Below are 27,995 nucleotides of genomic sequence, written 5' to 3'. Positions count from 1 at the left end.
TTTGACAATTTTGACAATTTTGACAATTTTGACAATTTTGACAATTTTGACAATTTTGACAATTTTGACAATTTTGTCAATTTTGACAATTTTGACAATTTTGACAATTTTGACAATTTAGACAATTTTGACAATTTTGACAACTTTGGCAATTTCGACAATCAAAAGTTATTTCAGGTATTCGAATTCCGATAAATTGATAGACCCCTTGCTGGAACATGGTCTGGGAAGCGATAAAGGACTTGTTTTCGCGAATTTCATGTCCCTGCTTCGTCTGAGAACCGTGAGTTCTAGGACTCACGCACGCACGGCGTGTGATATCAAACAGAGAGTAGCTATTTCCCGGCAATCCTGCCTGCCCGACTATGTTGTTCGATAAAAGCAACCGATAGAGCGCGATTCGCTCCAGTTCCTGTGTCAGCCTCACGGGAATGCTCTCACGGGCGACAATCAAAAACGGTGCAGACAGTTTCGAAGCTGCTGCTGTGCGAAAATTTGTAGGCAGTCTGGATTTTTTGAGCTGCAAAATCTAAAATAAGTAGTTCCGGTTACGTTTGTTTTAGTTTTAAATAGAATCAGTTTGATTCAAACAAATGAACTAAACCACCAATAAACCCACCCATTCAAGTAAGGATACATTTTTCGCTCAAAAAACCCTGAAAAAATGAAGTGCTGCCGCCATGCGATAAGAGAAGGGAAGTGATTTATTTGTCCAATTGCTCGTTCATGTGAGAAAATTCCGGGCGTAGTGTCCCCAGGCTCCATCGGATTTACAACCCTTCGAGTGGAAAGCTGAATAGTGAAAATAAGTATACAACCTTTATAGGATTGCTGTTTACACGATAGGTACGTGAATGACATCAGTCTGTGGCTGGAGGATATAAATCGAGGCGTTCATCAGTCAACGCAGCCATCAGAATACCTACCTACTTGTGCCGGATTATTATTGAACCGGAGCTGCTGCACGAATCTATTTTAATTAGTGGGTGAGTTATTGCCTATTTATGTGCAGATGAATGGTCAGGAAAAACAAGGTCAATGAACAATTTGGTAGGCTCGTGCAGGTTATTCTTGACATAAGACAGGCTTAACAGAATTGGATGTGTTTTCTATTAAAGAAAATTTCAAAACGTTTGTAAACTGATTTGACCCTCTCTAAAACCCATTTTTTCGCTGAAAAATTCCCAGCAGCTAAGTTTTACGATGACATAAAACTTTTTTCTACGAAAAACTTTATCATTGAAAATGATAACTATACGTTATTTGATTTTTAAATAAGCAAAACAGTCTGATTAATCTGAACATGAGTTTATTATCTATCCCACGTTTCGGTGTTATGTTGGCACCATCTTCAGGAAAAAATAATGTGTTTTTTCTTTGTTGTGGAGCTTAACTAAGGACCAACAAACTGACAATATACTTAACTTAAGTCCCACAACGAAGAACAAACATTTCAAAATCGAAAAACTTTATCGTTAAGGAAAATTGTTTGACTATTTTTTTTTCCAAAGTTGTAGAACCACAAGGGGTAAGAAACTCTACTTTTAGTACTTTTTCGGTAGTAGTACACACTTCGACATTTTTTTCCTAAACTTTGAGACATATTAAGATATATTATCATAAATTCCTAACCCACCACCCCCCCCCCCCCCCCCCCCCAAAAATGTTCCACAAATAATTGAAATACTCAAGGCCTGATTAAGGGGGAGGGGAGGGCAATAGGGGCAATTGCTCACGGGGGCTCAGGGCCCCCCTGAGGAAGGAAAAAAAAACATAGTTAAAATCACACTGCTTTTAGTTAAAGAAATTTGAAATTAAAATTTAAAATCTGTATTGAAACGTTAAATCAAATAGTATAGGGCGCTCCCCTGAAATTCTGGCTCGGAAATTTTTTATTTATAGAAGTTTATGAGGGCCTCTAGTTCCTTATTTTTCAAAGCACGTATCAAGGCCAGGTAAATATGATTGTTTTTTCTAGAAAAACTTGAAAAATCTGTAGATTCAATTCCAATTTTTTCTCAAATCGAAACACGAAAGCAAATCCGAGAAAAATGCAATTTTCATTACCAAGATTCATGGGGAAACTGAAGAAAATCATACTTCTTTCAAATTTTTCATCAAAAACCCGGGCAAGTCCAGAGAAACCATGCAACCTGGAATGCTCACGTTACAATAAATAAAACTACATTTTCTATTCGTTTTCTTTCAAACTGCGGTTGATTACGATTTTTGGAAAAGCTTCTTTAGCATGCAGTCATAGATTTGAAACTCGATCTAAAACTTTCTCAAAACTTTCGATGTTTATATTTTTGACTCTGAGCATTTCTTTTTTTTTTAAATTACCCTTTTTTCAAGCTTATATCCTGAATTCTTGTTAAAATGCAATAAATCCAGAGTTTTATTGTGTGATTATGTGACATAATCATTTCTATATTTATATTTAAATCATTCCTAAATTTTGCAATGACAAAAATTTTACAAGTTTTTCTCAACGGGTTCATAGTCCATGTAGTAGACGCATTATATGCATTCTTAAATCTTGTTCTCAATTTTATATTCACCAGCTGTAAAAGTTCTACTTAAAAAGTTAAAATTTTCTCTTCTTTAAATTTGATCTGTAAGAATCTTATTCTGAATTTTGCATTCCAATTCAAAAAAATCGTCAAATCACTTGAAACCAATTTTTTTTTGGTGAAAAGATATGATATTAGAATAAACATTTGAATTATGAGTAATAAATATGGTATTTCCTACTTCGGCTCTGATATCGAGTTAGTTTTTAATTTTTTCTATATTTGAACTTTTTTACAATTTATTTTCGCTGAATCCCCAAACCGAAGTTTCCGTCAACATTTATCAAGCATTTTCCATGCGTCGAAACCAATGAAAAATGGATTGCGATTGCCGAGGTGTACGCTGAATTGATATGACATTTTTTATGGTCGTTGGTTGGCAAGGTTGCCAATCACCAGCGCCAAAACTACAGATTTTCACTGCATATTTCCTCTTGATTTGATTGATTTGACATTATGAGTTTGATTTGATTTGTGTCCTTGAGTTGTGATTCTGAATTTTACCGTTATGTATGTATCTCATTCTTAGATTTAATTTAACTAATTCACAATCATCACGAAGGAAAAAATAATTCAATTTTTGGTGAAGCACACCCGCATAAATAAGAATGGTAACCAAATGATTTCCATAAAAGTCAAACGACGATTTGATGAAGCGTGAAAAGACTTTTAGCAAACAGTAATCGAAATTGTAAATTACATTCCTTTAATCGTGAATTCCGAATTGACTGTATTTTAAATATGTCGTTAAATTATGTAACAGTTAAAAACTGTTAAAACCGTTGTATGAAAAAACTATTTAGTTAAAATCGAAAATTTGCTTATGGAAATCGTACCACGTTCATAAAACTATTACTGTTAAAGTTTTGCCTTAAAGTTATGCTGTAAAGAAAAGTTTACAGTAATCATTTGGTTGCGATCTGTCACATCGTTCTTCCAACATTATTCATACTTTTCTCTAAAGCGTTCCTGAAGCACGCATACATGTTTACTTTTTGCAAAATGAAAAAAAACGTAATATAAGATTTTAATAAACATTCATTTTTATTGATTTCTTCGTTCTAATTTCACAATTTCACATTATTCGTATTCGTATCCTGGAACGGCAATTGGCAATGTTGAACAATACGCTTACGGTGATAGAAATACGAAGAGGGTTAAGATCCGAATGGTTCCATTGCCAGGCTCCTTTTCCCAAAGAGTAATATTTTGCAGGAATGGTGGAAACGCCAACGGGTGAGTTTTGAACCAAATTGAAGCTTTCTAGACCCCAGGGTTTGAGAAATCCAACAATGACCCCAAATCGTCTCAGTCTAATTTACTATATCATGATGAAAACGAGTGCTGTATTGGAAAATTGCAAAAAGTATTAGAACTTTTAAAAATAGCATGGCAGGTAACATTTACCATGCTATTAATGTTTTCGGTTAAATTAAAAGTTAAGTGAGCTTGTGAGGTACTCGATCGAATCGAAAAAACCATTAACAAATTATATTCTACGTAGAAGTTTATTCGAATGTAGTTTCTGCGCTTTTTTGTGTGATTACCTTGAATCTTTCGTTAATTTTTTACTAAGCTGCTGTAAGTCTTTTGTCAATATTCAGTCAACATACCGTTGAAAAGCTTTTTTTTTTGTCTTTATTAGAGAGACTTGCAGCCTTTGGCTGGTTCGTCTCTCGTTGAAAAGCTATTTTCAATCTTGTATCAATAGGGCTTTTGCTACCCACACATACAAAAGGTCTGTTGCGCATTTGCTCTAAAAAAGAGTCATTTGGTATATTTTCTATCATCTGATAAAAAGGGGAAATGACTTTGTGGATATTTAATAGAAGAATAGTCCGGAAACAAGCACAGTAAAATTTTAAAAACCTCAACCATTTATGTAAGGCACTAGCAACGGTTGCCCCAGATTCTTTGTAGGCAGACGCTGGTCTATCTTATAGAGTTTCCAACCAGTAGGATGAAGTTAAGGGCTTCCGTCGTGAAATTTATCAATAAACTTTTGTAAATTATTTTTCGGCATATCGGTGAAAGGTATATTCTTGGAGAAAGAATATCAGAAATGAAAATTGATGAAGATGGATAGAAAAGTGAGAAGAAAATTTACAGGTGTTGAAAAGAGCGAAAGAGCATTTTTGGGAAAACTTATTAACGTACACCCATACACATTTCACCGATATGCCGAAAAATAATTTACAAAACTTAATTAACGATGGTTAACTTATCTTAAATATCTTAAAAATTTATCAATAAACTTTAGCTATATTTGGTCTACCTCCACTGAAATTGATCGAATCCATCACAAAATCTTAATTTTTTCAGCGAACCTCACTCGCAATCCCCAACAAAACTTATAAAAAAGTATACAAATATACTGGCTTCTTTATAATGTGCTGTAAAACAGAAAACTTTCAATAGTTTTCGTAAATTACTTGAAAAAATAACTTTCTTCCGTCGAGTCGTATTCATTTTACATGGAGCTGTCACTTTTGTTTGCCCAACGGCTTACTTATACTAATGCACTGTGGAAATGCCCTATAAGGATCTTCCAATTGTTACGTCATGACTTTCTTTATTTAAATATCTGTCATTTTTTTTCAATATTGTGTTAAACTTAGACTCGAGTCTATTCTTTAAACTTTCCGTCAAACATGTGCTAGTTTCTAATTCCAGTACATTTGTAGAATTGTCAATTCAATTTGAGCCTTCTTCAACCATGTTAGTGACTTTGAAAAAAAAATCTGATTTAAGTAGGGTGAACATGGAAAGTTTGTAGGTTTGTTTTATTTATTTTTTTTTTTTTTCAAAGAACATGGATAAACTCGAAGTTTCCATCGGGCTCAGTTGTCGTAGTCCTTCGGGTACGATCTTTTAGTTCTCTCCCACTGGTATTTCAGAACTTTAGGATTCTGTAGTCGCTATTCCGAAATCATCAAAACTCATTTGGTCAAAATGTTCCATTTTGTCCAACATATGCTTTTCTATTACTGAGGCCAAGAGTCCTTAAAAAAAACTTATTTTCAACAAGCAAATTTTTTTTTGAATCGTTCTATAGGAATTTTTGAAATCACTTTTGGGCTACTTTTCGACTAGATCAGGTCATAATTTTTACTTTAATTTTACTCAAACGTAACTTTTTTCAATACTTTTTTGCCTCATGGTCGCTTCTAATTCTGTAAAGTGCAAATTTGTTGATAAAAGCTATACCAAATAGTTTCAAAGAAATTTGAGTTTTATTGTGTGAAAAAGTCATATTTTTCAAGTTTTATTGCCAAAATTTGATTTTAATTGTGATATAAAATCTACTTAAGACTAAAATATACCTATTCCAGATATCATACTTTTCATACATTGATCGATTCTTGAATTACTAGGAAGTAGCATTTCAAATTTCCGACCAGAAATCCCAGACATAATAAAATTTTAGGGCATCCTAACCCACATGGTTCTCCAGCAGCTTCTTTCAACTTGAAATCGAAAGCTTTATTCTTATCTACATGTCAAACAGAAGATTGTAATCAGCTATGAAGATAGCTCGACTAAACTTTTGGGTTCATTGAGGAAATAAACAGGGTTGGGGGTTTCATGACTATAACAACAAAGAGATAGGTATACAAATTTTATTTTGGTTATTTTGGAAATTTTGGTTTTAAAAAGTGAATCATAAAGTAAAAGACACTTTTACATTGTTTTGGCTACAAACAGTTGCGTCTTTCATATTGAATTCAATTTTGCGTGGTTTCAAGTTAGGGGTCGCTAGTAGCCGCCTGTTGGTAGCTTTAGTCAGTTTCCTATTGGTGGAGTGCTTCAAGGATTCGAGCAGTAATCTAACACATGCCCCATAAACCCATTATATGTATGTAAATATGTATTTTATAGAGTAGAGGTTCAATAATGGCATAGAGGGCGAGAGTTGATTTTTTAGTCTTCACGCTAAACGGTTGATAGCTTTTCAGGTTACTGATACCTACTAGAGTTCTTTTATAATTTTTTATAGTTTTACGGACACCAAACCATGATATTTTACATGGTATGTACGATAGGTGCGAGATTTTGAATTGACTGCACACTACACATTTAACCACAACTTTAAATTGCAATTTCCCTAAAGTTTAAGTCTACCTAGTAAACATTTGAAGTTTAAGAAAATTGATAATCAATAGAAAATTACATGCACAAATATCAACATTAGAACAGTCTTACAATCATTCGCAGATTACAAACTATTCAACATGCACTCTCGTCTGCTAACGCTCTTTTGGCGCCGTAAGCTACTACTCCTGGCTTCTTCAGCTCTGTTCCTGTTGGCCCTATGGTTCTGGGGCTTCCTGTATACTACGCACGTCAATGACGGTGGCAAGATTGTATCCATCAAGGAGCTGATGATGGGCGGCGGAGGAAGTGGATCCTCCCTTAGCGGAGCCCATCGAGAAAATCTGCTGCAACGGTTAGGATTCTACGATGAGCTGCTCGATGAAACTGGGGCCGGTGGCGTCAAATTCGTAAAACCCACCGTCGAAGGTTTGTTGGCGAGAAGTAGAGGTAAGTTACTGACACAGTTTACTAAATTGTTGAAGTAATTACGATCTTCATTTTAGCTAAATTTTTCAACGAGTGGGAAGCGATAATGCAAGACCGAGACGAAAAACCACACAGTGCTAGAGAAATAAACAAACGAAGATCAACAGAGGAACTTAGGATAGCGGCTGAAAAACAGAACCACTATGAACACGAGCTGAAGAAGATGGGTGTTCCGGTTATTGCCGGGATAGGACCCGGTGGTCACCCCCCACCTTTACAACGCTTAGTTCATTTGGATCTCAAAGGAGCCCCACCGAAGATTGCTTACTTGAAGCGATTGATGCCAATCATGAAAACCTTAGGAGCAACAGGTATTTTGCTGGAGTACGAAGATATGTTCCCGTACGGCGGACCACTGTCTCCCATTACAGCAAGGAATGCCTACCAAAAAGAAGAGCTTACAGAAATTTTAAAGACTGCTTTCGCCCTAGGACTGACAGTCATCCCGCTGGTGCAAACATTCGGACACCTAGAGTTTGTGCTAAAGTTACAAGAGTTTACGCACCTGAGGGAAGTCGAAGATTCGCCACAAGCCCTGTGTCCCAGTAAAAATGCTTCCATGGTATTTTTGGAAGAAATGCTAGAGCAGGTTATAGACTTTCATACACCGGCCAAAAATATTAATCTGCTTCGCAAGGAAGATGTAGAAAAACTCACACCCAAACTAACGCACATACACATCGGTTGCGATGAAGTATACCAAATTGCTCAATGCTCACGATGCAAAAACCGACTCAAAGATCAGCTGTTTTTAGATCACGTTTACAACGTGGCATCTATTATTCGTAAAAAGTGGCCACATATAAAAATCATCATATGGGACGATATGTTGCGGCACATGCCTGTTGAAACCTTACAAGCTTCGGGCATAGGTAAGCTTGTAGAGCCCATGATCTGGGTGTATGCCGAAGATATCTACAAATTTATACAATCTTCGACCTGGGACAAATACTCAATAGTATTCAATACTGCTTGGGCAGCATCAGCATTCAAAGGAGCTCATGGAGAAACTCTACTGATCCCACCGATTAGAAGACACCTAGAAAACACTCTCCGATGGCTTGCCGTTATGCAGGGAGAAGGGTCTCGCTTCCCCGATGGTCTTCAAGGCTTGGCTTTAACCGGCTGGCAACGGTACGATCATTTTGCGGTTCTCTGTGAAATGCTTCCTTCGGCTCTTCCTTCATTGGCTGTCTGTTTGTCAACAGCATCTCGTGGATATTTTGATGTGAATCCCAAGACAAACCCAATCCTGAGTAGTTTAACCTGTCCAGAGCCAACAAGCGATCGACATGCATGGATTGAACTGCACAAGGATTCCATTCTTTCAACGTTTTCGAGGTGCATGTTTCCGGGAAGCGTCATCTATCGGTTCATGCTGCGGCTAATGACACTGATCAACGAGGCCAAGGAGTATATCGATGACGTGAAGCAGAAGCGTGGCTGGCTGACGGACTATAACGTGCGGCATAATTTCACCTCCGGCACACGAGTGGACGACTTGCTAGGAGAAGATTACCGATTGCTGAATTCGATTACCAACCTGGCGAGGAATGCTGCTTCGACGCTGGCTGATGTTTATGATCATGTGAGTATAGTTAATCAAAATTGAAACGTTGTTTTTGAGTTTTCCTTAGAGGGCAGAACTTTGCGTAGATGCTGAAAAACTCAGCATTAATCTATCGGGTTTCTTGTAACCATACTCAAGAGCTCATTTTACACCTTTCCTTCACCATCCGGTAGACATCATCTTGCCAGTAGCTTTGGCGTAATGGTTAGAGCTTAAGTCATGCTCTTAAGATCAAGTCCCGGTCATGACACTTACAGTACATTTTCTGTAGTTTGGTGGTTTTTGCATTCGCAAGATGGTACCCATCAAACTTACAAAGATGTACACTAAGTGTTGAGGAAAAATATCTCCTCATAGAATCCTTTAGTTTCTTTGAGATCTTATTACGTGGACATTGCTCGAGAACGACCTGCGAACACTCGAAATATTCGAGTGACGAATGTTAAGAACCATCATTGGCAACGTGCAGGAGAACGGAGTGTGGAAGCGAAGGATGAACCCAGTATCCAGAAGGTGGTGAACGCTGGACGGATACGCAGGGCAATATATTTTGCGAGACTGTCGGACTGTCATCCGAGTTATTGCGTTAAATCCCACGCGTGTGCTGTGACAGACGCGAGTCTAGGATAAGCTGCTCTCAATCGGCACACGACGGACATAAAGGTGGCAAACCTCGAATCCTGGAGATAAGAACTCGGACTTCGAGTCGTTAGATGAGAGGTCAGGCCTCGAGTCTTCAGGAGTAGAGGTTTGCGTGATCAACCCCGAGTCTTTATGATATTTAAGAGGCGGGTCTCGAGTCGCAAGAGGAGAGATTAGGCCTTTAATCAATAACAGGAGGGGTGGAAGTAGCTACCTCGAGCCATTACGAGGAGAGGTCAGATCTAGAGTCGCTAGAGCAAAGGTCTGTGTACGTCAACCTCGAGTCGATGTGAGGAGGGGTCGGATCTCGAGTCGTGAGAGGAGAGATCAGGCCTGGAGTCGCGAAGAGCAGAGATTTATGTGGGAATCTCGAGTCACTGCTAGGAGATGTCGGTTCTCAAGTCGTTAGAGAGATTTAGGAATTCGAGTCGTAAGGAGTTTAAGGAGCCTGACCAGTCTTACCTAACCCTTGCTGCTGACGATGAAACCTACCCCTTTTCTGAACTCCTTTTGACAGACCGAGGAAAAATTTTAGCCCTTAAAGTTTCGATGCCCAAACAAATTGGTTTTGAGACTGCCTTTATTTATTGCTTGAAAAAATAAACTTTTTGACCAGGAAGATATTCAAGGTTTACCCAAATATACAACCGTTAGTCAAATTAAGATTTTGTACTAATTGAGTAATATTGCTTTACTTTCAGTGGACTTCCGGAGAGTTCATCGAGCAGCGCATCTACCCGATCCTGGCCGAATTGAAGCACCTTGAACGGATAGGCGACGATCTGAAGAAGCGTAAAACCTGGCCCCAGCGTCCGCTACCCTACCTGAAGCCCTTCGAGGCGCTCGGGATCGACGAGAAAACATAGCTACAGGAGTACATCAAAATCCCGCTGAACCTTTAAACGAAAGACGTACCCTTTACCTTTACAAGTATAGGGGAGAATGAGGATACTTGATCCCTGGGGATACTTGATTCCTTAGCTATATCTCGAAACTGGAATGTCTTACAAAGATCAAATGTTCTAGAAAAATGTGCCAAAATGAGCAAAATAACAATGCCTGTAGTTTAAAAAATTTTTACAAAATAATTGTTTGAGTGATTGAACTTTGTTTGAAAAATTTCGCAAAATGTAACTTGAAGATCTTTTTTCATCACTTTAAAATGTTCCTTACATGGGAAAATTATGAAAATATATTTGTTCCAATGTATCAATCGTTCGAGCGTAAAATGAACTTCATAATGCCATATTTTCAAAGCAATGGAAAACTCTCAACTTTTTTCAGAAAAAGTTTTCTAAAATGTTGATTATGGGTACAATTGATCCCCTAGAGTTGGGTACAATTGATCCCCCTTCCAAACGGCATATTCTTCTTCTGAATTGTTCGTTATGATTGCTGATTACGAAATTACTAATATTTATCCAAAAACTAATATTTATCAAACAATTGTCTGAAGAAAAGAGCAAAAATAATTAAATTTCTTTTAATTATATAAAATAGCGCCTTTAAGTATGCAATGTTAATAGCGTTGAGACAAAGTTAAAGAATTTTCTTCTTATGTCTGCTATAAATTGTGAAATGAGAACAAACATGACCAAAATAGTCAATTAACATTCTATCTTGGGGTTTTGTTTGATTTTTATACAAGGATTAGGGCTTCCTGAATAAAAGATCAAGTCTCCTTCAATAGGGGATCAAGTCTCCCCTAACTTCAGAAAAATCGCAATTTTTTTACTCCCACGAAAATGCTTCTACTTCATCAACGGGTTCAAGTATCGATCCAATTTTTGGAGCATAGAAACTTGAAGTTACAAGCTGCCAGAAAATGTCAAAGACGGCGAGTTTCTAAATTTTTCCAGAAAGATATGGTGAAAATAAGAAAAGGGGATCAAGTATCCCCACTCTCCCCTACAGTAAGACTCCACCAAAAACCTTTTTAGAGAATAGCTTAGACAAAAAAAAAGTCAACTGGTAGCAAATTTTCCTGTTAGCGTTTCTCATGTGCAGATACGATTGTGAGAGTCCAATTGCAGTGTATTAAAATTTGCTTCGCGAAATTTTCCGTGGCGTTAAATGTAAGAAGAAGAGAGAATGCTTAAGCAAAGAAATTTTAAATTTCGACATAGAACGTAACAAAATTAAGAAATGCATTTGGCGCAGTACAATCTGAATAGGATTCAATTTTTATCATATTTTTTTTACAAAAAGAAGCTTAAGTTGTGTTTATTTCCATAGTAAAAATTAAACCTTTTTTTTGAAGGGACTGGTTCGTTAAAGGCTAAAAATCTCCCTAATAAAGACATAAAACCATTTTTTTGTTTTTTTCATCCAATTGTTACGCCTCGCAAGAAAAAAAATCTCCAACAGTATTATTTTGAAGAAAAAAAAGTAGTCGAATAGTGTAACCTGTTTCGGTAAACAAGACTGAAATTCAAATAACTCAATTATATTGAATGTCGTAGGAACTGTCCGCTAAAATCAGCTAAGGCAAAATTCATTGAATGTATTTGAATCAAGAGTAGTCTTCGAATCGACGAACATGAAATTCTCATCTTAATAAAAACGAAAATCCATAGCTATACCATACGGGTGTTTGCATTTATTGTCACATCACAATCAATTTATAGTGGGGAACTTAAATAAATTAGAGATTCCTTTTTGTGAAATTTAAATTTTCAAACTGCTCTCAACACAGCCTAGAGCATTCCACCGTCAACCAATTCTAGCACAATATCAGTCATCTTTTGTCGGCAAAGCTCGTTCGGAGGTACGTTCAATTCCGGTGGGGTCGTTGCCATTTCGGAACCACTTACGTACAAATCGGGCGCCTCCTCAGACGAACAGGTACTGATAGGCAACATATCCATGGCTGCGCCCAAGCCAAACCGAGCATAAGCCCGGAACTCCTCGTCGATCTGGCGTTGAAGGTCCGGTTCATCGACAGCAAAGTCCTGGAAGGATCCCAGCAGTTTGAGCGATTTTCCCAGCTGCTCACCGTAAGTTTGTAGCCATTTTTGAAGATTATCCTTTCGAACGGACCCTTCCGTACAACAGTAGATAAGATAGGTTAGATCCAAGGCTAGGGATCCATGCCGGACCAGTTGGAAATCGACGATGCATGTCTGGAATAAAAACGTAGCCATTTATTGAAACGTCTTTCAACTTTAGACTCATACTCACCTCAGTAATATTCCCATCATCATCGTATTTGAAAAGAATGTTGTTTGTCCAACAATCACCGTGGCAAATGACTGACAGTTTACTTTCCCGACCAGTCAACTCCACCATATTTCCGAAACAATTGCTAAGAAACCGCTTCAACTTGTCCAAATATTTGGTTTTCCCTGGAATCGTTTGCACCACCATCTGGATGGCGTTCTTCGTCAAAATATCGTAGTAATTCTTGTACCATTCGGCATTTGTCTTGGAGAAAATACCTTCCGAAATGCTCGAAACTAACCGGTTGAACTTGTCCGGTTCCTGTCGTTTGTAAGCGAGGCTAACGGCGTGGAACTTCGCCAGCTCAATCATAACCTCCTTCATCTGTGCCAAGCCTAGCCCGGCCAATCGGTCCGGCATACTGAAGTATCGCACCCTTAAATCCTCCAGCATAATCAGATCATCTTGAGCCAAATAACAACGAGGAACGGCTTTGAAAATCATCCTTCCACCATCCCCCGCCCCAATCAAGCGCCGCTGAAATGCCTCAAACTCAGGCATAATAGAATTGTAGAACTCAACTTCATTCCGGAACAAGGCCTCACTCTTGAAGGCTTCTCGTTTGATCTTACAATCGGGAAGCCGTTTGCAGATGACGGTGCGTTCCCAGCGTAGCTTTTTCGAGGACTCGCTGCTATTTTGCCGTATGTGACCCTTAAGTGCGATCCGAAATAGGGCGGCCGTGTAGTTGTCTCCACGACCAGAGCCCTTACCTTCCTAGAATGGAAACAAAAAATTATGTTAGTTTTTTTTTTTCATAACAACAGATACAGATACGAATCATTATTATGAACTTATACGGACGAATCTTCACCCTTTCTATTTGAAACGTACTTCGTAATAGTAGGTGCTAATTTCTTTAGACATAAATGTGGCATAAAATAACTCTATCACTTTACTGAAATGCCTTTTGGGTTGAAAAACTGACCAGCTACATTTCAGTGTATTATACAAACTAAGGATGAGCAAAGCCGACATATATCTCAAATAAAAAAAAACTTCAAAATACTTATAAATTTTAAATTGTGACCCCGAGAGTTAGAACGAGAACATTCTATTATAGTTAAAATTGGAGATATTATGAGAGAAAGAAACATGAAATCTGAAAGGAAGTTCAACCCTTCAAAACCCAAACTTGCCTTTAGAAGTGATTTGCTAACCACTGGTTTTAACCACAGATGAAGCTTGCACAAGCTAAGCCTTGTGTGTAAAGTCCCAACGACCATATTGAATCAATTTTATGCTGTCTAGTTGAGCCACTAGATGTCTCCAAGGTCACCGATTGATTAAAATATTTCTAAAAAAAAAAAACAATGCATTTGGACCCAAAAATCAAAACTTATGATAACTAAATTTGAAATTTTTCCATAATTTTGCTAATGATGTGAAAATCCAGTCAATATTCGGGCAGTCTTCCTCAAAAACCGGGCATTCGGCCGGGCTTGACTCGAATTTTGCACTGAAAATCCGGGCAATCTGGAATGCTTATATTATATTGAACAACTCAACCGAAGTATTTTTTATTTATAAGTTTATAAATAAAATTGCGATCTTTACAATAAGTTGTTACTTTAAAAGGGCTAGCTAGAAAAATTACAAATAAAAAAATATTTAGATGACACTGTTTTTGTCAGTTCTTGAAGGCTTCTTCAAAAGAGAGCATTTGAAATTTTTCACAAGTTTCTGAAGATTTTTAGTTCGAGCTTGTCCATTCGTTAATCTATGGTTGCATGTCAAGTGATAGAATGAAGGTAGAGCCTCGAAAAATCAGGCAATCCCTGAAAAATTAGGCACATTAGCATCGCTGTTGCCAATACTTCCTACACTCTCATTCAACCTATCCTTCTTTTCCCTCTCGCGCTCTTTATTGAAAATCTACAAAATATCCATGTTTTCCTTTACCGCTACTCAATTTTTCGGTTCGTTCTTTTAAACTTTTTCACGAGATATGTTCGAGGGGCTTCGCACTAGTCTTTTCTAAATCTGTTATATTTATATCTAACTAGCTGACTCGGTGTGCTTTGCTACACCTTCCAATAATTATTGAAATTTGTGTTCCCTAGTTATTTAACTTTTCAATTATTTGCACAAAATTCTAAATTCAATTTCAGTATCATTAAAATGTTTTTTCAAAATAAAGTTGCAACGTTTTTTATTTTGAAAACTCAATTTTTTTTTAATCCGTGTTTTAATCCATTTTATAACTCTGGATTTCTTTGCTTCATAAGTTTATAGCTTATGCCATTTTTTTTTTTAAATATATGGAATCTTCGCTGTCCCTTTATTTGTAGAGAGGGTCTCCAACTATCCTAGAAAAATTTTCTGTAGCAAAATAACATCACGGGACACTCATTCAATGGAAGGAATGGGGTCTCATAACATCAGAAAAACACTTCTTATATACGAATACGATTCCATATCATATATGGATTCATTCTCGATAAGGTCTCGAGCTATTCAAAAAATGGGTGATCCTCTCCCCACTTTATATCTCCCTTCTGGCAGGAGAAAGGGGTCTCAAACCATCGAAGGCACATTATCCGTACACAAATATGCTTCCATGCAAATTTGGTTCCATTTTCTCGATTGGTTATAAAAATATTTAAAAAAAAATTATTAGTGACCCTCCTCTTACCCTGCCAATTTAGGTTTTGTTTGCTTTATTAGTTGTCGAGTTGTGCCATAAAATTCGTATCGAAGCCCCTCTTGCTGCCTATCATCCCCTACCTGGAAGGAGGGGATCAAGATCAAACATTTCGTGTTTTCAAATACATTCCCATGCCCAATTCTGATCCATTTGCTCGATTGTTATTTGATTGATCGATTGATCATATTTGTTTCCATTTGTTAGATGAGTGCTTGGTTTATGTAAGATAATCGTATATGGGCTCTCGTTCTCTCTAACTGAGAAAGAAGTCTCAAATAACCTTTTTACGTATCCGAATGCTATCTCATGCCAAAGTTGTTTCCATTTGCTCAAGTTATGCGGAAAATTGTAAATGAGTTCCCTCTCTCCTCCCTATCAGGCAACTGGAAGGAGGCAGTAGTACCAAATATTCACAGAAACATTCCTTGTGTTTAAATACCCTTAAAAACCAAATTTCGTTCCATTTGCTGGATAAGTTCCCAAGTGATGTAAACATTGTATAGAAGCACCTTCCTCTCTCAAGATTTTATAACTTGAAGAACGGAGGGTTCTCAAAATATCATAGAAACATTTCTCGTAATCAAATACCTTCCCACACCAAATTTGGTTCCATTTTTTTGATTAGCTATCCAATTATGCTAAAATTGTAAAGGGCCCCCCCACTTTCTATCTCCTCACTGGAAGGAGGGAAGGGTAGCAAATATTCGAAGAACTATTTATCGTACCCAAATAAACTCCCAAGCCATATTTGGTTTCATTTGATCAAATAGTTTTCAAGTTATGCAACTTAAAAGGTATGAAAACCCCTTCTTTTCTTCCTGTATCTTCACTGGAAGGAGGGAGGGGTCTGAAATAATCATAGAACCATTCCTTGTTTTCCCCTACTCTCCCATGTCAAATTTGGTTCCATTAGCTTGATTAGTTCTCCAGTTATGTAAAAAATTGTAAGGTAAGCCCCTCCTTCCTTCCTATCTCCTCACTGAAAGGAAGGAGGGGTACCAAATATTCATAGAAATATTTCTCGTACCCAAGCACCCTCCCATGCCAAATTTGGTTTGATTTGCTTGATCAGTTCTCGAGCTATGGAGACTTATTACTTTTATATGAAAGACCTCCTCCCCCCTTCCTGTTAGAGGGAGGGGTCTCAAACCATAATAGGAACCTTCCCTGGCCTCCAATACCCTCACCTGCCAAGTTTCAGGTAAATCGGTTCAGTAGTTTTCGAGTCTATAGGGAACAGACAGACAGACAGACAGACAGAAATTCATTTATATATATAGATAGATATAGAATAATCGAAATGAGCTCCTGGACAATTCAATCATATTATTTTTCTTAACTTGACTTCTATTAATTATATTTATTTTCTTTACTTTACCCACATCTTATTTCCCACAAAAAGGTCAAAAGAAAAGAACAAGAAGTTATTGAGAGCATGATAGGTCTTTAGATCCCAAAGCATTCCAAATGGATTGTTCGACCATTCTATAACTTGATCTGCAACTTTTTGTGAAGCAATTGGGTTTTCACGTGTAACTCCGTCCAATATAGTATTGAAGCCTAAAATATTGCTCATTTTGTACGAGAGTAAATACTGTTAACGCTTAAAAAGCGTCAAATTTTAACTGCATAGAGCATTTGTGGAGGCAGATTGGGAATCCTCTGAAAAACATAAATTTTCAGGAACAAGAAAGAACTGGAAAACAGCAGATAAGGATATTTGGGATTGTACTCGATCTTAAATGTCTTGAAACCGTTATTAATAAGGCCGGAACAAATTTCAAATCCTTCTTTTGTCACTTGAAGTTGGAACATCGCGAGGGAGGGGGAGGGGGGATAACAAAATATAATGCAAAAATCAAATAAATTGGAATAAATTGCACGAAAGTTTATATGCAACAAAACTGCATACAATATTATTGCAATATAAAATCATGAAACAAAAAGTTAAATAACTCCCATCGTCCACAATTTGTTTTGTATTGTTATCTTTAGGATATTTGATTTTTTTTTCGAAATTTACATAAAATATTTCGAACTTTATTTAAAAAAAACAACGAACACACACATATAGGATCTCAGTGAAACTTCATGTTTCTTTAAAGAGATCTAAATTCTACTTAAGACTAAAGCGTACATCTTTCAAGGATATAATGGCTAGCATCATACTAATGCTAACACCACCAACCCACAGAAAGAGTACTATGTATGCCGTGACCGAGACTCGATCTCATGATCTGGCTTAGAAGACTGAAACGCTATCCTCTAGGCCACGGTCGGCGGCGGCCCTTCGGGATTTTAGAAAATTTCGAAGGGGGAGGGGGTGACAAAAGAAGAAATTGAAATTTGTTCCAGCCTAAGTGCTCATATGCACTCGAGAAAACCAAAAAAAAATGTCATAGTCGATGCTTGATTTGATAGTTGTGCTTTTTTCAGGGGAGATGACATGTTTGGTTTGTTTTACTTTTGAATTTTTATGAATTTTTCACTTTTTCCTTAAATTGTTATTTACTTTTATCCCATTAAATTCTGTTGATAAAAATTAAAATGGGTCTTTCACTTTTGCTAATTATTTTTTTCCAAAAATCAACTAGTCTCAAATAGTATCAGTCAGTACACAGTAAATTTTCGACTCGATTTCCAACAAAAAAAATGCTGGTAAAGTCAAGCAATCCAAATTTATGCTGGAAACCAGCATACATTTTCCGCCTTGCTGATTTTTCCAGCACTTGATCTTCATTGTTTAAAAATCAGCAATCGATCTGTCAAACTCGAATTTGTTTTTGTTTTTGCTCATTATTTTTCGTTGCGCGCGAAAAATGTTTAACTTCTAGTGATGAAGAATTCAAACCAAAGGTATATTTTTTTCGAAGAGATAAAGTTTTTATTTCAAGAATCTTATAATTTTAATTTTTATTTTTATTTCAGATGGAGCAAGATGTCCAATACTTGGCGGAAAGCGGAAAACCAACTGGCTGATATTAGATAATTTTGTTCTAAAAAATTGAATAAATGTCACTCAAGAAAAATTAACCAACATTTCTTTTTTTTTAAATATGACTACCATGGAGGTTTAATTTTAAAATTTGATTTAGAATCTGGTTGTTTTCTTTAAAAAAAATGCTGATTTCCAGCAATTAAGATAGCTGGTTTCCAGTAATTGAGATTGCTGGATTTCCAGTAATTTAGTTTGCTGGATTTTCCAACAATTAAAATTGCTGGAAGTTTTGCTGGAAATCCAGCGGGACAAAATCCAGCAAAATTTTTCTGGTTTCCAGCATAATTTTGCTGGTTTCCAGCAAAATAAAATTAGCTGGGTACAGTGTTTTTTATAAAACATCCATTTTATAAAGTAATTGAGCAAATTGATGGTGGTAACTGTTCTTTATTACTAATTTTTGTCACTAACTGTAATCACTGATAAGCTGATATAACCCCCCCTGCGTAGGAGACAAATATTCATCGCCCAGAGCACTTGGCGCCAACTAGCCCATCATTCCCTAAGCTTCGTTTCCCGATCATGTAATGATACCAATAACTAAATTTCGATTTTTGCGTAAATCATTCAATTTTCATTTGACAATTCGATAGTATGTTTTATAAAGAGTTATGTAACTCTGTTAGTTAAAATTATAGTTTCAATGTATCGGATCAATTCCATTCTTATTGAAGAATAGTATATGATCTTTTGAAAATTCTATCCAAAGGAGAAATTTAAAGAAATTTCAGATGATCTAAAAAGTATATTCCCTAATAAAATGGCTAGACTAAATCGTTCACCAGGAGATCCTTTTTTAAAGAACTGCGATTTTTGCTTCAATAAGATAAAGAACATTTTCTTTTTGAAAGTCTTTAAATCTAGAACTTTTATTCATTTGATAAAATTCATTCTTTAAAACTGTTAAACTTTAATTCAATTATATAATGAAATTATTTTTTAAATTTTAATATGCTATTAATTGGAATAGTTGTTTTTAAATATGAAGAATTTATTTTCATTTGTAGGCACGTTTCAAATTTTGTTCCTCAGATTTCAAAGTTCAATGAATCTAGTATATTTCAATCATCGGGACCTTTTTTCACTGGGAGGAAAACATAACAAAAATTGAACACCATAGCAACTTATACTTTTGCACGCAGAAAAATTGTAGCAGGCTAAAAATGCTTTGTAGATAATGAAATTTCTATATATTTTTCAACGTGTCATTAGAACACGTGGAGTAATTTTTGAATGCTAGCACCATCACAACCAGTGTATTAATCACTTACTAAGCAGTTAAGTCACGAACCTTTGGTTGATGGAAATGTGGTGCAGAGCTATATCAGTTTATCAGTGCTGTAATAGCATTCGTAGGATGCCTAAAGTACATAACAAAAAAATGCTCATTAGAGCGCTGCAAAAAATGACTTTTTGCTTCCATATGTTTTTTCGATGCCTTTTGAGTCACCAAGCATCAGTGTACAATTTTAGATGATGTGGTTGATTCCTGAGTTAGCGCAACGCGTTTCAATGTTGTATGGAAATTTGTATGAAAGAAGAAATGTTTGCACATTAAATCATCCAGAAAATTCGAATAAACTTGAAATTCAATCGGTCGTTGATTTTTAGTTTTGACTATTCTTAAACTTCATTTTTTGCTAACATGACAAACAGCTAAGAATTTCATGAAAAAAGTTCCAACCATTTCAAAATAAAAAATCTGAATCAATTGAAAAGTATTTAAAAATTGCGGATTTTGCTTGCTAGAGCTGATAATGAATGCAAAAAAAATTTTTCAAAAGCAATTCTCTGGCAATGCAAAGCAGTTTTTTGAGATTTTTTATTTCCATCCTACGGTTACACAGCTTGCAAATAAGCAGAAAAAAACGCAAAAATTTAAAAAAAAATATTTAAAAAAATATTTTTTTATAACATCGAATAATTTTCTGGGGTATAAGTTAGGTTTTTGCTTTGTTCACATGAATAGTACTGCAAGAATCAAGGAATATTTTTCATCCAAAATTTTTTGGAACTCTCTGTAAATCTCTGCCGATTTTTTAATGAAAATTTTGTTTTCCTATACAAATTTCCATACAAAATTAAAACACGTTGCGCTAATTCAGGACTGAATGGATCGCTTCCAAAAATTTTATTGCTATTTCTGGCAGCAAAAACAACCAAGAAAAGTTATGGAAGGTGTAAAAATTTAAGAATTTGAAATTTCCATACAAATCTTGCAGCGGTCTAATGCTCATACGCTTATGATCTTAGTTTAGTCATATTCTTTCACGTAGAAAAGGAATTTTTGAGGAAACATCTATAAGTCACATAAACGTAATCATTTTGCAAATCATAGCTTGCGGGTAATCGTAGGCCACATTTTGTGGAGTATCTTGGGCCACCCATATTTTTATGTTTTTATACACATTCAGAACTTGAAATACATTTTTCCTATCTGCAAACTTTTCTTATGCCAAATAAAGAGTTATGGAAAATATTTTATCCATTTTTTCCAGTGCGATAGAGACGAACATAAATCATTTATAAGGAATTTTGCCAAATCATTCGAGAGCCAGGAATTAGCAACTATTCGATCATACGCAACTTTCTTTTTTATTTCCTCATCTGAATTTGCTCTAAAACAACTAAATGAATTATGAAATTTCAGTACTGGATCAACTCATAAAATTTGCAAGTTATCTAGTCAATTTAGATTTGGTGGCCTACGTTTCCCCACAGTTTTTCAAAATCCAAAAAAAATATACTTATTTAAAAAAAGTCAGAACTTGGGAAATTCATGTATTTAAAAAATAAATAAAAATGCCTAATGATACCTTAAAAATGTAGAAACCCTTTCCGTTTATTTTTTTTTTCTTTTTATCTTTTATAAAAAAGAAATTATAAAGCAAAGAAAAAAAGTGGCCCATGATACCCCACTCTCCCCTACTCATAGAATCAGCATTATCATAAAGATGGAATGAAATTTGAGACGTAATATTGATATTGAATTTCAAATTCTGAAATAAATCTGATCCTTGAATAAAAAGCTAATTACAATTTCTAAATCCGTAGTTCACAATTCTGAAGTCAGAATTGAAAATTTAGAACTCAAATTCAGGATTCAGAATTCAGTCAGAATATATTCCAACACTTCTAAGTGCGAATGTTTATGTCCTACGGGCTAGCTTACATTATATTGGTAAGGATATTCTTCGAAAAAGTTTTCCAAAATGTATGTTCTGGGCTCAATTGATACCTAGAGTCCAAAAATATATATTTTTGTTCTGAATGGATCGTGATCATTGCTAAGCACGAGATTATCAATATTTGTTCAATAACTAATATTCATCCAGTAATTACCTGATAAACAGGACTCAACATGACACGAATAGCCTCATAGGTGTAAAGTGTCACTAATAAAAACAAAAAAAAACAGGACTCAAACCACTGTTTTTATCTAAAAATTAGAATATATCACCTTAAAGTATGCATTGACTATAGGGTAGAAGACAAAATTTTAGAATTTTCTTTGTCTGACACTTACAAACTGTGAAATTAGAACTAATATGGCCAAAAATAGTCAACACACCTCAAATCTTCGGATTTGAGAATAGAAGTTGAGAATTACATTAGTTACATTGTATTTTTTTTAAAACTCTACATTGATAGATATCTGTCGATTGCATTTTCGAATTTATATAAAAAATCATAAAGTTGAAGAAATCATAACTTCATCGAAATTGCAAAATATTGGATTTAGAATTCAACAGAAATTATTATTTCTTGCAGAAATAAAGAAAGGGATTCTGTATATAAGCAATTAACGATTTTCAGCTTTACAATCAATAATTCATCCACTATAATAATATAACAGCAGAAACTGTCATCGATAATCTAGAACTGTTTTAAATTCCGAATCTCTAATATGATTGTTACACACATTTCCTCTAGCTGCAAAATATATTAAACATCATACTATTTTTTGTTCTGCTCAAATATCCAGGATACCTACTTCGTACGAATCGATCACCAAATTGGGTTCGGTTTTCTCGAAAATTCGCTGCAACATCCCCCGGTCCATCTTGGAGGTGGATGATGTAAGCACATCCTCTGGCACATCGATATCATTCACACCCATCTCGGATCGATTTCCGGCAGAAGTGTCCGCTTCCAGTTTTTTCGGTTCGGTTCTTGCTCGATCACCAACAGAGAATATTCTTTTGCTTGAAAATTATTCGCAAAATCGATTTTCACCCTCACTTATCACTTGAGACTAAGAATGAATGATTTTTTTTTTCTTCACCTGCTTCAGGACTTCAAAAGCCGACCATGCAGCAATATAAATCAGATGTTTCTCATCACAGACAGGCTCGGGATACAGCTTCCAGCCTACCGGATTCTAGTTCACGAACGAAGGAAAAAACCCACGCAAAGGCACATGCGCTCATTCGACTCTTAAGAATGTCACTTTTTCAAGACATCGATTTTATGTCCTTCTTCAAATGTCACCGATGTCAAATTTCTCCAAGAAACACATGTTTGCTAACGGTTTTTTCACTTGGATTTCAAAAATAAACTGAAACAAACAACGACCTATTTCCAACTCCTTAGACTAATTTGACCGTCTTTATCGAGTACAGATGAACTACTGAACTGAATTTTGCAGAAGAACTGTCCTATTCTGTTATGCTCGTTATGACGATATCGTTTAGGGAAATCATGACAAGACGTCTGCCCTTTGGCCAGCTCCCCCGGGTTTGTAAGTAGCTAATTCAATTTGTTAGTAGATGAATCAAATCCAACTTAGAAGCGGCGTCATAACAGTTTGTTTCGGAATGGACCAGTGCAGTGGTTTCAGAAAGTTTACTTTGCGGTTCCGGAATGATGGGTAGGTACCAAAATAATATCTTAAAATTTCAGTGCATTTTAACTTGTGATTTTGTGACTTTTCATGCTGCTCCGAGGGCTTCGAATTCTGGCCTTTAGAAGCGTTTTTCGGCGATTCTGAGCTTAATGTTGGATCACAACTTTGCGGTTTCTGGTCTTTAAAAGCGTGTTTTGGCTGTTCTGAGCTTAGTTTGGGATCACAACTTTAAAATGCGATTTCTGGCCTTTAGAAGCGTTTTTCGGCTTCAGGGATCGTTTACGATCATCCAATTTATACCTTTTCTGTCAAATCAAGATTTTATACAAGAAATCCTAGTAAACCTGCAAATGGGTGCATAAATTCAGGAGAAAAAAAATCTCTGGAATCATTTTATTCTTTTATAGAAAATTTTAAAAGTGATCTAGTGTTGTGTTTCGAAACACATTGGTCGAGGTATGTAGTAGCGATGTTGTTGAGCTACAAAAAAATTCATACTGAATCAATAATAATTTCAACACAATGAGATGACTAAGCAAATTAGGAAAATAGTTGAGGCCCTTAGAATCAGAAAGAGATAAGTGCTAAATAATAATTTCGGAAAAACGCGCTTCAAAGTTATCAAGGTGCTCGAATTCTCATCTATTTTATGAATTCGAGCAGTTTTATTCAATAAAAAAAATGTTAATTTTTTTTAATTGGGGTTTTGCACCAGAAGTAGATCAAGATTAAAAAATCAATCAAACTCAACTCAAAATCGATAATTTCGGCATTTATCTCCCTCTGAATCTGAGGGCCTAATTTTAAAGTCTTACGAGGAATACATTTATGGGATAAAATCTTACATTGAAAACTTCCTGGAGCCACTCCTCAAACGTAACAAAAAAAAACAAAAAATAGTATTGCCACTGTTAGTTTCCTACTCATAAACTCATCATTATCATAAGGAAGGAATTTGAAACATAATATTGGTGTTGAATTTCAAATTCTGAAATAAATCTGATCCTTGAATAAGTAGCTAATTACAATTTCAAAATCAGTAGTTCAAAATTCTGAACTCCGAAATGAAAATTTAGAATTCAAATTCAGGATTCAAAATTCAGAATATATTCCAACACTTCTGAGTTCGAATGTTTACATCTCACGGGCTAACTTACATTGGTGAAGTTGATTCCTCGTTCATTCGAATTTGCCTGATAGCTTGGCATGGTGACCAATGTAACGAAAAAAACTAGGAGAAATCACTTCGTAATTGATAATGGGTCTCGGTCATCTTGGCGGCATGAGTCGAGTGATAAACAAATAAAAGGCAGCAGGAGCTCTTCCTGGTTTATGTATCATATCATATGGATGTGTATTGTTAATTTTTGTTAACCAGATGATAATAAAAGCAGATTTATCTGGCGAGCGTATCAAAAACAGATCAGATCAAATTATACTGACATTCTTAAATTACACAAGGCACCAAAATCCATATTTCTTCCTTGGTGCAAAGAATTTTGGAACTAGTTTTGAATAATTTGGGAGCGTTGTTGTCTTTTTTTTTTTTTTTGTAATTTCTTTATTTGAAACGGCTCATACCTTTAGGCTTTAAGGAGCCAAACTCGTTTTGTTTGATTACAATTGTGTGCTTATATCTAGTTCACTTTTTGAAGAAAAGATAGAAGATAGATAGGGAAATGTGAAAATAAAAAGAATTATAGACGAAGATCAATAGCTTTTAGGAAAAGATATATTTCGAACATGTAGTCCAAGTCTATCAAAGCCAGCACATCTCTCACTGGAACATAGGGTGGTTTTCCTCGGGCCCTAAGGGAGTCTATAAAATTCGTTCTGGCGACAAGATGGACCTCGCACGACCAAACAATATGCTCGATGTCATGGTAACCTTGGCCACAACCACATAGATTGCTGCCAGTAATATCAAAACGATAGAGTACCGCGTCTAAGGAACAATTATTGGACATGAGACGGGAAAATATACGAATAAAATCCCGACTCAAGTTCAATCTATTAAACCATGGTTTAAGGCTTACCTTTGAGATAATCGAGTGGAACCACCGACCCTGCTCATCCTCGTCCCATTTGCGCTGCCAGTTGACAAGAGAGTTTCTTCGAGCCAAATAGTAAAATTCGCTGAAGACGATTTCACGTTGATACGTATCGCCTTCCATCGCTCCCACCTTTGCCAGAGAGTCTGCCTTCTCATTGCCCACTATCGAGCAATGAGAGGGAACCCAAACAAAGGTGATGGTAAAGCGACGTTTTGATAAAGCACTCAAATTATTTCGTATCTTCTCGAGGAAGTACGGCGAGTGCTTTCCCGGTTTTATCGAATGGATTGCTTCAACAGAGCTCAGACTATCCGTTACAATATAGTAGTGTCCATCTGGCCGTGATGCGATACTGTCCAAAGCCCAGTGAAATAGCTGCTAACTCCGCTACATATACAGAGCATGGTGGCTGAAGACTGTGAGAGGCGCTAGATATTTCGTTGAACACTCCAAATCCTGTTGTTTCCTCTATAAGAGATCCATCGGTAAAGTACATTTTATCAGCATCGACGTGTCTATATTTAGCTTCGAAAATTCTTGGAATCAGAAGAGGGCGATGCGAGACCGGGATTCCACGAATTTCCTGCTGCATAGACAAATCAAACTGGACAGAAGAATGATCGTAGTCTGGGCTACAAACACGAGTTGGAGAATACGAAGAAGGGTTTTACCTGCATTGACATGAGGACATGGTATATAGACATAAATCTAGTATGAAGATTTTGCTCAAGTAACCTTTCAAAATTCACAATCACCAATGGGTTCATGACCTCACACCTGATGAGGAACCGGAGTGATAGTAAATTGAATCGATCTTTAAGAGGAAGTATTCCTGCCAAAACTTCGAGACTCATGCGTTGACATATGCGTTGAGGGCATACAGCCCAGAGCGATGCGGAGGCAGCGGTATTGGATACGCTCGAGTTTGATGAGGTGAGATTTGGCAGCTGACTGGAAGCAGAAGCTACCATATTCCATCACTGAGAGAATGGTTGTTCGATACAATTTTAAAAGATCTTCTGGATGGGCTCCCCACCAGGGTGCCAGTGATTGATCGGAGAAAATTGATTCTTTGTTGGCATTTTCCTTTCAGATACTCAATATGGGCTCTCCAGGTACATTTGGAATCAAACCAAACCCCAAGATACTTAAAACACCTCGATTGAGTGATCGTTCTGCCTAGGAGTTGAAGCTTAGGTTGAGCAGGTCTATGTTTCTTAGAGAAAACAACCATCTCCGTTTTCTGAGGGGAAAACTCAATCCCAAGCCCCAAAGCCCAGGAAGACAATCTGTCTAAAGTATCTTGTAAAGGTCTGTGCAGATGAGACTCAGTAGATCCTGTGACAGACACTACGCCGTCATCTGCAAGTTGTCTTAGAGTGCAGCCTTCAGAGAGACAACTGTCGATATCACTTACGTAAAAGTTGTACAAAAGTGGACTCAAACATGAACCCTGCGGGAGGCCCATGTAAGAGGTTCTTCTAACTGCAATATCTCCATGAGCAAAGTTCAGATGTTTCTCACAAAGCAAGCTGTATAAGATGTTGTTCAATAGAGGAGGCAGACCTCGGGAGTGCAACTTGTCTGACAAAACCTCTATTGAGACTGCATCAAAAGCTCCCTTTATGTCTAGAAACACTGAAGCCATTTGCTCACGTTTTGCGTACGCCATTTGTATCTCTGAAGACAGCAAAGCAAGACAATCGTTTGTCCCCTTTGCCCCTTCGAAACCCAAATTGAGTATCTGAAAGGAGACCATTTGTTTCCACCCATTTGTCCAAACGAAACAATATCATTTTCTCCATCAATTTGCGTATACAAGACAACATCGCTATTGGACGGTACGAATTGGGATCAGACGCTGGTTTTCCGGGCTTTTGGATAGTAATGACTCTCACTTGTCTCCACTCTTGGGGAACAATGTTGTGCTCCAGGAATTGATTAAATAAATTTAATAAGCGAAATTTGGCGGCATCCGGAAGGTTTTTCAACAAGTTAAACTTGATTTTATCAATTCCCGGAGCTGAATTGTTGCAAGAGAGGAGGGCAAGTGAGAATTCGACCATCGAAAAGCTGGAATCCAGATTGCACCTGTCTAGGGACACATTCCGAACAATTTTTTGGTTCGGTGTGGAATCGGGGCAGACTTTCCGTGCAAAGTTGAATATCCATCTATGTGAATGTTCCTCACTTTCATTTGTTGAAGATCGATTACGCATGTTTCGTGCTACTTTCCACAAGGTATTCAAGGACGTTTCTCGTGATAAACCCTCCACGAATGTACGCCAATGTGCTAGTTTTTTTCCTTTAATCAATTTTTTGAATTGATTTTCAAGGGACTGATATGCTTGAAAATGATCGAGGGTTCCATGTTTTCTAAAATCTTTGAATGCTTTTGATTTGTCCTTATAAAGCTTGGAACACTGGTTGTCCCACCATGGGTTAGGAGGCTTTCGACGTACAGATGAATCTGGGATGGGTTTCGTTTGAGCACAAACTGCGCTATCATGTATCAAACAAGCTAGAAAGTTATACTCTTCCAAAGGAGGAAGAACATTCATAGAATTGATGGCTGTTGTAATCGTGTCCGCATATTTTTTCCAGTCGATGTGTCTTGTAAGGTCATATGCCATATTTGTTTGATTCGAAGTGCTGGCCCCATTGGTGATTGTGATTTTGATTGGTAAGTGGTCACTACCATTGGGATCAGGGATTACCTTCCACTGGCAATCCAATGATAGTGAATTTGAGCAGAGTGAGAGGTCAATTGCACTTGGTCTTGCAGGAGGTTTAGGTACTCGTGTTTTTTCACCCGTGTTCAAAATTGTTAAATTGAAACTGTCACAAATGTCATAAATAAGAGTA

At 36.5% G+C, this 27,995-nt stretch overlaps 3 protein-coding genes across 5 annotated transcripts in view; 2 read left to right on the top strand and 1 right to left on the bottom strand.

Moving 5' to 3' along the window:
* Window positions 1–27,995, top strand: part of LOC129751613 (uncharacterized) — a 167,244-nt gene that overhangs the window by 133,349 nt on the left and 5,900 nt on the right. The window lies entirely within an intron of this gene.
* LOC129751611 (hexosaminidase D-like) lies at window positions 395–11,944 on the top strand. Of its 3 annotated transcripts, XR_008738756.1 has the most exons (5): window positions 395–986; window positions 6,789–7,115; window positions 7,172–8,742; window positions 10,068–10,301; window positions 11,278–11,944. XR_008738756.1 is itself a non-coding variant. In XM_055747208.1 (4 exons), exons 2-4 carry the CDS (start codon window positions 6,806–6,808, stop codon window positions 10,230–10,232), a joined length of 2,046 nt encoding a protein of 681 aa, XP_055603183.1. In that variant the 5' UTR covers window positions 395–986; window positions 6,789–6,805; the 3' UTR covers window positions 10,233–11,944. The 3 variants fall into 3 exon arrangements, 2 of the variants coding, with proteins under 2 accessions (XP_055603183.1, XP_055603184.1); XM_055747208.1 differs by having other exon boundaries at window positions 10,068–11,944; XM_055747209.1 differs by having other exon boundaries at window positions 6,771–7,115; window positions 10,068–11,944.
* LOC129751612 (uncharacterized) lies at window positions 11,940–22,847 on the bottom strand. Its single transcript, XM_055747211.1, has 3 exons — window positions 22,225–22,847; window positions 12,547–13,302; window positions 11,940–12,488 (listed from the first exon to the last, which is right to left on the bottom strand). Exons 1-3 carry the CDS (start codon window positions 22,348–22,350, stop codon window positions 12,063–12,065), a joined length of 1,308 nt encoding a protein of 435 aa, XP_055603186.1. The 5' UTR covers window positions 22,351–22,847; the 3' UTR covers window positions 11,940–12,062.

Source organism: Uranotaenia lowii, chromosome 3 (assembly GCF_029784155.1).
Source record: "Uranotaenia lowii strain MFRU-FL chromosome 3, ASM2978415v1, whole genome shotgun sequence".
Taxonomy (NCBI): domain Eukaryota; kingdom Metazoa; phylum Arthropoda; class Insecta; order Diptera; family Culicidae; genus Uranotaenia; species Uranotaenia lowii.
This window is presented reverse-complemented; position numbering and strand designations above follow the sequence as displayed.